We start from the raw sequence: 13,318 nt of genomic DNA, 5'->3' as shown, positions 1-13,318 counted from the left end.
ATCTTATACTTACTGGATTATTTGAAATGTTGAAAAAGTACTTTTGAGTAATAATTCATTACAGATCCATTTAAAAGACTTTAAAAGCATTACAGTATAATTACAAAACACGGCACAGTGTGTAGTGTAATATTTCAGCTGTTTGACTAAGGAGCTGAACATGTTGACTCATCTTTCACTCACGTTGACATCATGGCTGCATTAACTTGTCAGGGTGACTCGCTTTGTTATAAAGGTCTGTTTTGTCATTAGAGATTTCTTTTTTATGTTCCCAAGAAAAAAATGTGTGTGTGTTTCATAGGGAAAATCTAAAACCAAGTTTGGAGACAGTGAATTTGATTAGTTTAATTACCTGAGTTTAGTTGCTAATTTCCAGAGGGAAACATTTTACAGTAAGATACATAAAATCCTGAGCAGTTATTAAGAACTGAGTAATGAACAAATCACAACTGACTTGACCATTGATAAAATGCTGGCTCTTGTCCAGGGGCATTGCCCGGCATAAATCTCTACTGCCAAGACAATGGTAGGTAACACTGCTGGAGTTGTGTCATGATCCTTCATTCACCAGATTTTTATGCCCCCCACCTTATTGTTTTACTCTGGACATTGTATTCCTCATAGGCTATATGTCAAACTATGTTTGCCTACACAAACATGGAATTTGTCTACAGGTATTGTAGTCAGTCTTCTTTTCTTTCTCTCTTTTTTTAATCAAGACAAGTACAAAGAAAAGAAAATTCAATGAGAAGTAAAAGGTTTCAGTTTATATTTTCCCTGAATCATTCATCATATGTTTTGGCTCATATTCTGCCAGTCTTTAACTGACCTCGCTCTGTCATAACTGAAGATGTCCCCGAACTGATAAAACAGTATCAAACTCTTAGCTGGCTCTACCTGCATCAGTATCAGACCATATCGGCTCTCAGAAACTTGTTTTCTTAATTACAGGCTCATTTCCTAGAAATCCCCTATACTTCCAGCGACATGAGTAGGTGGTACCTTTCGTACAACTAAAAGGTGGCATGGACCCCCCTGTACAGTCACTCAGTGCCCGAGTGAAAAGAAATAGGAGGGAAAGAGACTTTTAATTGGCTTTATATTCATAATATCGGTCCAGAGCCCCTCCTACCACAGAGTGGAGAGAAAAATTATCCAGGGTTTGGACTCTCCTGCAGGAAGGAGTGGAGCAGCAGCCGGGGAAAGTTTTGGATGAGTGTAAGAAAAATGTAACATATGACGTATAGTTTATGTGACGATATTATCTTTGAAGGGAAATAAGAACCGAAAAAGTCATTATTTGTAAGAAGCGGAGATTGAACAGGAGGTTCACATGAGAGAAGATGTCCTCGATGAAGATGTGAAAGTCGTCATGAATGTACAGTCAGCAGATTATGGAGAGACATGCGTGCTCATCCTACAGGAGCTGTGGGAGCACGTGAGAGCAGGGCAGGAGGAGATCCTGCTCTCTCCTTACCTGCCTGCGTCCTACGCCTTCCTGGCGCACGTCTTGTTCTGTGCGCCCTTCCTCGCGCTGGACGCGCTGGGCAGCGTCTGTCAGAAGGTACGATCGTGGAGGATCGCCGCAGGCTCCGGTCCGCCGCCCTCTCTCCGGCAATGGTTGGGGTGTTTTTGGAGGGTGTGGTACAGATACGTGACCGTCGTCCTTCCCGTCACCGCTATGTATCAGACCCTGCGGCGGCCCACGTTACCCGTGCTGGCTCCGTCCTGCTGGAAGCTCTTTGTGGAGGTCTTCGCATGTTTTCTGCTTTTTGACATGCTCTTCTTTATATGGCATTGCTCTATGCACAGGTGAGCAGTATATACCTGTTTTTGTATGCACGTGAGCGAAATATCAGCTGTTGGCAACTTTGATCCTGAAGTATTAATACTCCCTTCATTGTCCCCATCAATCCACAGGCCTTACTGAGCAATAGAGGAAAGTAATGAAGTACATTTACTCAAGTACTGCACTTCGTCATTTCCAATTCTGAGGAAAATGTACTTTACTGAAGTATTTACATTTTCTGCTGCTCTGCATCCAAGAGGGACATGTTGCGTTTTTTTCCTCCTCTACTTTTATCTGACGGTGATCTTAGAGAACACAGAGCAGCATCATACAGAAAATAAAAGCACCTTGTTCCACCAGCCACACTATTAAAATCATGCCTCCACATTATTGCATCAGTAATAATAATACACACTAATACTCATAGTGGACACGTTTACTTTTATTAAATTTATAGAATGCAGGATTTTGCAAGAAAAGAATCTATAAAGAAAACAAATACGGTATTTAATATGCACATTTATTTTCAAAGGCTACATTTCCCACAATAGATTCATAAACATTTTTTCTTTAGACGTTCACTGAGTGGTAAATGATTGCATTTTAAATAACACAGGCTATTTAAAATGTCTCGTCTCAAGTCCAGTCTGACATTAAACTGTTGACATCACCATGACATCATCAAGGAAGAGTTAGCCAGTGTTCATGTGTAAAATTAGTGGAGTGCCCCTTTAATTTGAACTTGTGTGTTTTGAAAGTTGTCTTCTGTTTGTTTTACTGCTGACAAGTACAAGTAGAGGCAGCGAAACTGAATTTCCTTTCAGTTAATGACTACAGACAGTGACTGTGCACCATTCTGGGAATATTCCAGTGATTTTCCATTATGGTAACTGTATAAATAGAGACAGCTGTTTCTGTGTTCATCATCAGGGTTCCATGGCTCTATCGAAACATCCACCAGCTGCACCACCAGCACCACTCGCCCTTCGCTCTGGCAGCCCAGGATGCCAGCTCAGCTGAGCTGCTGTCTCTGCTGCTGCTGGCTCTGAGCTGCGGCTGGGTGGTGGGTTGCCACCCTCTGAGTGAAATCGTTTTTCACCTTCTCAACAGCTGGATGGCAGTGGAAGACCACTGTGGCTACAATCTGCCCTGGGCTCTGCACAGACTGCTGCCCTGTCTGGGAGGAGCTCCCTTTCACCAAGCCCACCACAGCCTACACAGTGGCAACTACGCCCCCTACTTTACCCACTGGGACCACTTCTTTGGCACATACAATGCGTGAGTGCTGTATTCACATCCAGAGTGATGATTCGCACATGTAGCAATCCGGGAGTGTTTACACATTCAGCTTGCATAACTGAAGGATGTTTCTGCAGATTTTTGCTTACACCTGATCAGCTTTTCATATGCACATTTAGTAAGGGATAGGTAAGCTTACAAGTTTGACATTTCAGTATCATGAGTTAGTACCATATGATAAAACTACTATCAAAACTAAAAAAGTGATAAAACTGTCTGTGTTTGAAACAAATATTATGAATCATTGCCTAAACAAGATCACATACAGTATGTTTCCTTTCAGTTTCACCAGGTTTGTGGACAAATCTCAAGTAGCATTTGGTGCTTTGTACAATGTGAATTTAGACAGTTGTATTTGGAAGATCATGTCTGTGGCTTGTTATATTGCAACTTGAGATGAGATGAGCACATGGATAACATAATAAAAAAAACACATTGAAGCAGTGAAAAAAAAAATCTAGAGCTAATGTGCAACTGGAAAACTAAACTAAGAGGATTTCAGAGTCTAGATATATGTTTATTTGCTTTCTTGTCAAGAGTTAGATGAGAGGACCGATACCACTGTCATGTCTGTGCGGTAAATTAGAAGCTACAGCCAGCAGCTAACTAGCTTAGCTTAGCACAATGACTGGAAACAGGGGAAAACAGGTAGCTTGAGTCAGTGGACACCACCACACCTGGCCAGGAAACAGTGTTAACATGAAACAAGCTGTAAAGCCACACAGTTTTGTACAGATTAAACAAAGATAATTGTTATATATGTTATATGTATAGAGTATGTTATATAATAAGATTGATTATCACCATTTTCGCCTATATTACGATTATTACATTATTGTTTATTACAGACTTTTTTTTTCTAATGCTGACTGCTGCACTTTAACTTTAACTTTGTTACTTTACTATGTTACTTTGTACTTCTGTGCCTTCTTATATTATATTTTTTATTTTTATTTTTTTTCTATCTTGGTCACCCTTGTTTCTTGCTGCTGTAACATGTGAATTTCACAGCAGTGGGATAAATAAAGCTCCAAGCTCTATGTTCTGGTTGGCAGATCTAAACTGACTATCGGTTGTAGCTTCATATTTAGTGTACAGACATGAGAGTGGTATCAATCTTCTCATCTAACTCTTGGTAAGTAAGCAAATAAGCATATTTCCCAAAATGCTATTCTTGCAATGTCATTAAATGATTGGATGTCAGTCCTTCATTTATTATGAGTAAAGTCTTATTTGCTGCCATGTAATTTACAACAGGCATCTTTGTGTCAAAGCTGTATAATGTGTAATTTGTGCCATTGTTTTCTTGGGAAGTTTTTGTAAAGATTCTGTAATTCAGTGGAATATTTGGTCATTTGATCTTGATTGTAATTTTTTTTTTCATGACACACCTTTTCTTAACAAAAGGCCTTACAATTACTGTGCTTGATAAGTGTGAGGAAATATATGGAAGCAGGGCGCAGTGTGGTATTTTGTTGTTCATCTCAGGTCCAGACTTGTGCTTCTGCAGTTAGTGATCTGTATGTCCTGGGCCCCCCAGCTGTCTACATTTGTGATTCCACAGGGATTAGATTAAGTAATCAGAACCATGTGTGTTTTTTAAGAAATGCAAAGCCTTGTAGCAACTTTTTGGAATTCTTATATTTTTTATTTTTACAGTAGAGGCACTGTTATCAACACTCTTTAAATCAAGTAATAACACCATCCCAAGTGTATTTTCTACAGAATTCAGCCAGGATCATGCCAGAGGATTTATTGCAACCTTTTCATAAAAGAAGCAGAGCAAAAAACTTGAGATTGCTCAATCCTCCTGCACTTCATCACAGTGAGATGAAGTGTATACGACTCTCAATGGCCAAATGCAATCCTTGTAGAGTGATAATTAGTTTTTACATCAGTCCCTCACTTAAAAAATTGTCTTTCTGAGCATGATTTTGCAACAGATTAAACTTTTTGTACTTTCGTATTTAATAGCTAGTGATTTATTTTTTGAGCATCTGGTGAGTTAAAGTCATTACTGTTAATGAAAAATGACAGTTTAAAGCTCATTTGGTCCTGACTTAACTTGTTTTGCTGAGAAATCACTTTGGGGGTAATATTACTTGGCCTGCACGAGCATGTGAACTATACTGAACATCTGCTTTTCATTACCGACTCTGAATGGGTTTTTTGAAGTTACGCAACATCAGAGTTGAATGTAAATTGTTAAAAGGTGTTTGTACATTTGGAGATTCTTTTGCATACGAGCACCAAGTAATGGTTGTGCAAACTGCTTTTCCTGGGAAATGAGGAGACTCGAGGAGAGAACAAGAGATGAGAACTGGGTGGTGGTATTGCAAAGAGATGGAATGATAAACATGTGACCCAAAACGGAAACAATCAGGCCTTATTACAGACCCCACGTCAGAGTCAGGGCGAGTCATGCAGCTCTGCATGACACACCAAAACACACGTTCACAGCAAGATGCACGTCGACGTCCTGCAGCCGACGTCATGATGTCAGTCAGTGGAGCATTACAGGATTTTGAAGATCTTTGAACTGTCTGTACATTGGGAACTGTCCAGTTTGTTTACTAATCGTTAGGTGTGCTCCTGAATTAATCACGTAGGCTGAAACCTTCACAAACTGCAGCATAACAACCAGCAGTGAGATTAAAAGTGTTTTGACAGATGAAGCTATGTCAAAACAAGAGAGAGGAAAAAGCACAGAACACTCTGCAGCAGTGCTTATCAACTGAGCCAATACTAAAGACTTCCCATTTCATCATATTTCCTGAATGTTTGCCATTCAGTGACAAAGGCCAGATTCATATTTCTTCCACCATTCTGTAAATATTCAATTAGTGAGCTTTACATAGCAGAGGCCGCCTGTTGTCACAGTATTTGGCTGAGGTTCTTGCCCTCTGGTCTGTGACCATTTTTAGACGACCTCTGCTCTCATCTTACATGGGAGGTCAGTCAGTGTCCGGCTTGTTTGCTTTCTGAAAGTGCACTTGTCATTAGTGAGCTGCAGCCAAAGACTTTTTTGGGTTTTGAGGAAGCTTTAGGCAGAAAACATTATTGCAATAGGATCCTAGAACTGCAACATCAGTTGTGACACACATTGTTTGGCTGCTTAAAGATGAGAAATCAGCATTTGTACAGCACATTCAGTGGCATGTAAGAATTTTACTGTATGGTGATACCCAAAGCTAAAATAAGAGGAGGTAGCAGAGACATCACACATTATTCTGTAACAGTGTGGCAATGGTATTACTATTGCATAAGTTATATTCATCTGAGACATACCAGTCACTGGTGTTCTTGTAAGCTGTTACTGTTGCAAAAAATCTGAAATGCTTATAGTATTAGCTGTCTTGCCAAGAGTCATATGAGAAAATTGATACCACACTCATGTTTGTCAGCAAAGTCTGAAGCTACAGCTAGGGAACAGTAGCTTAACTTAACATAAAGACATCTAATGAGCTAGAGTCTAGAAATGTATACAGTTTATAAAGTAGTGTGGCAGGAGTCAGTGTTAGCTCACTGCAGACATTCAATAACATTTGTATCTCCAGTATACACACCATGCTTTCTTCTAGATCTGCTTTCTTCTACTTGAGCACTTCAGCATTATACTCAGTCCTCCTACAATCTAAATCAAAGACAAACACACAGGCAGACTTATGAAAACACACAAAGACATATGAAAACATGCATAGGTGTGTTTTCATACGTGTGTCTGTGTCTTAGAGTCTGATTTTCATCCTTGACCTCGACTCTTAACTCTGCTGCTGTAACACAGGAATTTGCTGAAACAGAGCCCAGACGTCTCACCTTTCATAAAACAATAGTCTGACACACCTTCCCAACAACAAATAAACAATAGAAGGTGTCACATCTCAGAGCATGAATCTGATCTGTATCCTTTATTTACATCTTCAGTGTGCGCTGGTACATGGATAGAACAACATAATGCTCTTGCGATCTGGTTTAACATTCATAGAAAATGTAGAGACAACAGAAAAAGAGCTACACATCCAAATCTTTGTCTTTTGCTAACATTTTCTCTTCACTAACAGGTTTTCCATCATAGCTGCCTGTATCTGCTCGCTGTCAGTGTGAGCACAGGGCCATCCATTTTCTTCATTAGCAGACCATCCACTCAGTTTCCCATGGTTCTTTGTTTGTGTGACATGTATGAACTATGACCTGCGGGCTGATACTGTCAGACTGAATGATCAGAATGTGAGAAGTGCATTTATATCACTAGTTTAGCAGCTTCTTCCTAAAACATGGAGAAGAAAGCTGACAGACCAAGATACTTTGATTGATAATTGTAATGTGGAAAATAGATCATGTACAATTAACTGTTAAAAACACTGTCAGTATGGTATTTAAGCTCAAAATATTTACATTCATCTTGATATGAGATAATCTTAATGACATTTTGAAGAACATGGTGTGTAAACTTTCTGAAAAAGTAAGGATCCGTTATTAAGTCATAGTTAAGGCAACTTTTCATTTGCGATTTATAAGTAATCATTCTTTATTGTTTCAGAAATTGTTACCATTTATCTTCCCAACAAAATTCATTTTGTGCTGCAAATGCATTGTCATGGTTACAGAACCTGCTCTACACTAACAAATGTACATATATATCTACTCTGTTTTAAAAATTAATAAATTAGAACAATAAATAGTCTTTTAATTGACACAAGCAGCAGAGGTATCAAAAGGCTTATAACAAAAGAAAATAAATGTATTTCCTTTGTGGATCCATAAAGGGAATGTGACAAGGTGCCCCCTTTTCCACTTTTGATTTTAGCTTACAGTTCCAAAAAGGCCATTTTTAACATAAAAATGATGGATGACTCAACTGAGGAGTTGGAGATATGTTGAGGGTACATGGTGCTGGGTCAGTGAGTTGAACCAGTTAAGATTGTTTGTTGCCTGGGAATGTGGGAACCTCTGCACCCTTGTCCTGTCCCACTCCCCCCGTTCCACCACCTCAAAAGATGCCTAGAATGGCGTCCAGTTCTCCAAGCCTGACTGGTGGCATACATGTTTCTCAACCTCCAACACCTTGCTATCGCTGTAGCTTGGGGGAGTGGAAAAGAGGCATGTGAAGTGGGAAACAGGGTTGGAATAGATAACCCTGCCGTCAGGATCCCTGCATAGCACCTACGTATCAGGAGGTTGCAGGAGGCAGGAGGTGGGCCTACAGAGTTCATGTCTTGTCAGGTTGCCTGAGGGAGGTCATTTCACTGCACCAGGACACAAGAAGTGCTGATTAGTGTTTGCAACGAGTGAGGGGGGGGAGATAAGTGGAAAGGAAGACTGATGTCAAGGGGAAGTAGAGGGAGGGGGGGCATCTGGCCCACTAGTTCCCACCAGGCCTCACACACCGTTGGATGTGCTTGGTTTGGTCCTTTAGAAAATCTTGTGACTTTTTATTCTTGTTGGTATCATGCTGACTGAAAATCTGCAGCACATCATCTCTCCACTATCTAAATGATAGCGACTGATAATCATGTCTTTGGCTGTGTAAGATGAAGTACTTGTTGCTTTTTGCCATTTGAAACTTGTTCAATTGGAGCTCACATAGTTTCATGAATAGTGAATGTCACTTCCAGTCTCACTGAATAACCCTTACAGAGATTCCAACGGTTGTCCTTTTGTTGAAGACATTCTTGGCTTATCTCATTTTCCATCTCATAGTTAGTTCAGTGCTTTTCCTCATCTCCTACCGTAAGACTTTACACAGAGTTGAACTCTCTCAAAGCATGGACTATCTGCAGCCACACTCAGCCACCACCATGCCTTCAAACTTGTACTTGTAGGTGACCACGCCTGTATCGTCCAGATACAGCAGGGAAATGGGGTCCAGCTTGGTGGGGACGCAACAAGCTCTTGCCGCCTTCTGAGGACTGTTGATGTTGACCAATGTCTGGACAATGGCATGCTTGGTGGGTGTGACATGTTTTGTCAGTGGGAATGAGCAAATGCCAGTGCACTCAAAGGCATCATAACCAGTGGGTGCGAGAATCCAACTGTCCCATCCAATATCTTTGAACTCTACATAGAGAGATTGTTTCTTGCAGTGATTGCCTTTGGCATTGCGACGAATGCGTGATGCTGTGTCATAGATCAGATTGGAGCGCATTTGGATGAGGTCCTCTTCATCTGGCTCAGCTTCTTCATCTCCATCTTCCCTGTCCCTCCCCAGCTCACCCCACAGGCCCGTCCCTAAATCATTCTGCAGAACCATGTTAGAGGTTTCATGGTCAATCATTTCATTCAGCTCACGCTTGTCATCACGATGATCACTGCTTTGGTCATCGGAGAAAACAATCAACAGAGGTTTGTGTTTTTCCTCAGGACTGGTGTCAATCTTCATGTCTCCTTCAGGTGGATTCCTGTCTTTGTTGTCTTCTGTCATACCTTGAATATTATCATCAGCCATACTGGCAATGTGCACTTCCAACCGATGTGTGGTGCCATGGTCAGATTTGCGCCAGCGTTGAACAGCAGCAGTGAGGTCAAAGGCCTCCCAGCCATTATCAGTGCCATAGACCTGGCGTGAAGCCAACTCCACCAGCTCTATCCGCTCTCCTCCCCCTCTGAATGCATCTCCTCTCGCAGTGTTCTCATCAGTCGTGTTGTCATAAGAGTCATGTGATTCCAGTTCATAGACTGTGACCTTGCGGTTGACACCAGCGTAGAGGTGGCGGTCAGTCTCAATAAGGGTGTAGAGGCGAAGCTCAGCTGCTGTGATACGTTCATGATGGGGGACTGACACGTTGAAGAGGAGAGGGTGACGTCTCACTCCTCCAACACCCACAACACTGGGAGATGAATCTGGAGAAGATAAATAAGTAGTCAAAGTTAAACTTCTGTACATTCGTCTTTTTAATAATGTCTTAAAATGAGTTCTGCAATGTATCCTAACCCTATTCAAACTTAACCCTATTAAGGATTTCATCCTAATTTCATTCTTAGTTGGGAAACAATTAGCTATTATCATAATTTAATTGCAAGCTGTACTATTTAAGAATAGAATACCATATGATCATTACTTTGCAAAGAGAAGTAACATGATCATGATTAAAGCATGGATTTTATCAACTAAAATTTGGTTTGAATATGCTTGAAGTTAGTCTACTTACAAAGTGTATATATATATATATATATATATAAATACAAATAATATTTAAAAATGAAAACATAATGAAATTAACAAGGCAGCAAACATGAAGTAAAAAGTAGCTCTCATTTTTTATCTTTATTATTAAGAAGGTTATCATCATAAAAGCAGAGAAGTTATACCTTCATTTTTGAAGCTGCGGATGATGTTGGCAGAGGGCATGGCAGAGTGGTCATTAGCAAAGCGGTTGTAGAGCTCCATCATGTACTCAGGCGGCTCTTCTCGTGTGCTTCCAGGAGGCAGTGGAGGACCCCAGCCTGACAAGTTGAAAGTCCGCAGAAACTGTTCTTTCAGGCTCTCCAGCAGGCTCTGCATATCCATGTTGCTGTCCTGCTCCAACAGTGATGGATCCACCACCCCTCCATGCCCGTCTCCCAGCCCTGGAGAGGGGCGATGCCTCTGATGGGTGCTGGAGATGGGGCTGCTCTCACCACAGAGAGGCCCCTGAAGCAGCAAAATTGAAAACAGCAAGAGCGAAGTCTTGGAGCTGCAGATAGTTCCCAGTTGACAGACCCAAACGCTCGCCATGGGAAAAACAATCTGCAGCTTTCTATTTTATGCCCTCTGTTGTCTATGGATGAGCTGATACAATAGTAAGACAAAATGATAGCAGTCTCTAGAGCCCTTAATCCACAGGTAAATTGAAATTATGCTCAGTTCATCTGTAGCCTATGAAAGTTCTGGTTCCTTGGCAGTAGTCAGTAGTGTTGTTGACCCTTGCACTGATCAGTGTGAGCCTCGCTGCAGGAGTGTGTATTCCTGATGCTCTCTTCCAGATCTCACAGCATTTATTCTCAGGCACAACTTTTGATGTCCTTTGTGACAGGGCTGCAGTTCCGGTGACAGGGTGGCCGAGGCTTGTCTTTGTCTGCCCGACTCATCTCTGTTGTGCCCTCTCCTCTGTCAGTCTCTCTCTGTGCTCTGCTCTCTTCTTCCCAGCTCTTTCTTTCTGTCCCTTATCTATGATATGGTGGACTCTGCATTGCTCAGTGCTTATGGTCTCTTTGCTGGTGTGTGTGTGTGTGTGTGTGTGTGTGTGTGTGTGTGTGTGTGTGTGCGTGCATGCCTTCAACTTTGTGTGATGGACATGAGCATGTGTTATCTCACAACTTCCTTAATGAGGATTTTGTAAACACTGTCCTGTAGCCTCTTCCTTGTGGAAGCGCTATTTTGTTTGGGTGGGTGCTCCAGAGTTGATATTCTTCATTTGTTTATTTGCTTTGTAAATGGTGGAGTTCTGTGAGCTGCTGTCTAGGCTCCATTGACCATTTCTTTTTGACAAAATACTCCAAGGGTCTGTTGATGCTGTTGAATGTAACAGGATATATCTATTAGACAAAGCTTGTCCCAATGAAATTGAAATGCAATGAGGTGTGAGGCCTTAATGTTGGAGAATGACAGATAATGGGCTCACAGTGAGTCTAGAGAATATTTCAAGTAGCTTGTGAGGATGACAGAGTTGTACAAAATAATCATTCATGTTCATTCAACAAAGTAACAATGATATGTAATGTCTACTGAAATGTTCTGTGTGTACTTCCTCCTCTGGTAAGTGGACACACTGTCTGAAATGGGTTCTCTATGCACAAGAGGCTGCTTGGGGAATGCTAGAGCAAGTATGATGAGGGACATTCATAAGATTTCATGAGGGGGCGACAGCAACATGTAAAATGTGATGTTTATGGAAACTGGGTGAATCGTGGAGAAAAACTTAAACCATTCAACAAGTCATTACTGCATGTATGGATATACTGCACATGGTGCACCAGACTAACACTGCCAATGACTTTGAGTCAATAGGTCGCTCAGCTGTTTTCTGATGAGAATATCAACAGCTCACACTGCTTCCTTGATAGATTTGAATAACTGACCGATTTGTCATCTGAACCCTCGTCCCACTCGGCAACTGTCCGTCATTCCTGAGCTTCTTTGCGTGACCTGCAGATACACTCCTGATTGTGGCGTTTCGCAGAGATGGGAAGGAATGAACTTTTTCCTGCCTCTGCCACTCATCTGCCAGGATGAGAGTTGACAGACATGCTGTTATCTGTTCTCTGTTAAACTGCTGCCACAACAGACTATCACATCTTCCTGGTGGCTGTAAGAAGGCTTGATAGTGGCAATGTCCTATTGCACACACACTCAGGCCCCTCCATATGGTCTCAATTAGGGACCTCAGGATGTAACAAATGTGGATTTATGATGGCAGGGGTTGCTATTTTTGGACTGAACCTTCCAACAGACAATAGTTTCTTATGGTATCCAATATCCAGATTTTCATCTGCATTTCTTTCATAAGCTTAAGTTTTTTTTGTTTTTGTTTTTTTGGGGGGGTGAAAAGAGTGTTGAAAACAAACACATTCCCAGATTATATGCTAATACAATACTAATAAGATTGAGACAGATTAAGATCTTTTTAGGAAACCAATGTTTTACTGCTCAGTTTTAAAAAACTGGGTGTACTTAAAATAGTATTTGACTGCAGTGGAACAACACTGATATCTTAGCATCATTTAAAGTCATTATTATGAATATGTCCAGCAGACATGGAACATTGTTAGCATTCATTTGGAGAAGATTGTGGTTGTCCAAAAAAATGTACCCTCCTTTAAACTCTGATTTGGTCACCAAGTCCCGAGGGAAAAATCTAATATACTCCTGAATATAGTGAAGCTAAATGCTAGCAGCCAGCTAGCTGCTGATTTTGTCAGTCTGCTGATTTGGTGAGCAAGTAGCACACAGTTTTGTTTTCTTGTTTTTTTCCTGAAATAGCTGCTTGCTGTGTCTGGAAACGAGTTCACTGGGAGTGAATCCAAACAGTAAGGCTGTAAAACTAATAGTGAGCTGCAGTACCTCATAGCTCCAAGCTGAGGGGAACTGCAGCGCAAGGTGATAGCTGCTGTGGGTCCATCACTGCAAGCCATACCTTTATTCATGTCCCTGACAGAACAGTGTTTCATTGTTTCCCTTTTTTCTCCTATTATCTTGTTTTTTTTTCTTGAGTAAGGCAGTTGTCAGTGATTGCAATGATGTTAAAAAAGTAA

At 41.1% G+C, this 13,318-nt stretch overlaps 2 protein-coding genes across 2 annotated transcripts; one reads left to right on the top strand and one right to left on the bottom strand.

Moving 5' to 3' along the window:
- The first annotated feature begins 1,023 nt into the window (after nt 1-1,023).
- ch25hl3 (cholesterol 25-hydroxylase like 3) lies at nt 1,024-10,645 on the top strand. The gene is made up of 3 exons (XM_018669056.2): nt 1,024-1,812; nt 2,720-3,067; nt 10,511-10,645. Exons 1-3 carry the CDS (start codon nt 1,334-1,336, stop codon nt 10,533-10,535), a joined length of 852 nt encoding a protein of 283 aa, XP_018524572.1. The 5' UTR covers nt 1,024-1,333; the 3' UTR covers nt 10,536-10,645.
- bmp10 (bone morphogenetic protein 10) lies at nt 3,184-13,261 on the bottom strand. The gene is made up of 2 exons (XM_018669054.2): nt 10,397-13,261; nt 3,184-9,928 (listed from the first exon to the last, which is right to left on the bottom strand). Exons 1-2 carry the CDS (start codon nt 10,800-10,802, stop codon nt 8,859-8,861), a joined length of 1,476 nt encoding a protein of 491 aa, XP_018524570.1. The 5' UTR covers nt 10,803-13,261; the 3' UTR covers nt 3,184-8,858.
- Between the last annotated feature and the right edge of the window lie 57 nt (nt 13,262-13,318).

The sequence above is a fragment of the Lates calcarifer genome, linkage group LG13 (genome assembly GCF_001640805.2).
Source record: "Lates calcarifer isolate ASB-BC8 linkage group LG13, TLL_Latcal_v3, whole genome shotgun sequence".
NCBI lineage: Eukaryota > Metazoa > Chordata > Actinopteri > Centropomidae > Lates > Lates calcarifer.
This window is presented reverse-complemented; position numbering and strand designations above follow the sequence as displayed.

Excerpts from the sequence above, each read along its gene's own strand:
- ch25hl3 (XM_018669056.2), top strand. The coding sequence starts at position 1,334 with ATGAGAGAAGATGTCCTCGATGAAGATGTGAAAGTCGTCATGAATGTA. Across the intron at positions 1,813-2,719 it reads TGGCATTGCTCTATGCACAG|GGTTCCATGGCTCTATCGAA; the intron begins GTGAGCAGTATA and ends GTTCATCATCAG. Across the intron at positions 3,068-10,510 it reads TTCTTTGGCACATACAATGC|GAGGCAGTGGAGGACCCCAG; the intron begins GTGAGTGCTGTA and ends GTGTGCTTCCAG.
- bmp10 (XM_018669054.2), bottom strand. The coding sequence starts at position 10,802 with ATGGCGAGCGTTTGGGTCTGTCAACTGGGAACTATCTGCAGCTCCAAG. Across the intron at positions 9,929-10,396 it reads CCGCAGCTTCAAAAATGAAG|ATTCATCTCCCAGTGTTGTG; the intron begins GTATAACTTCTC and ends TATCTTCTCCAG.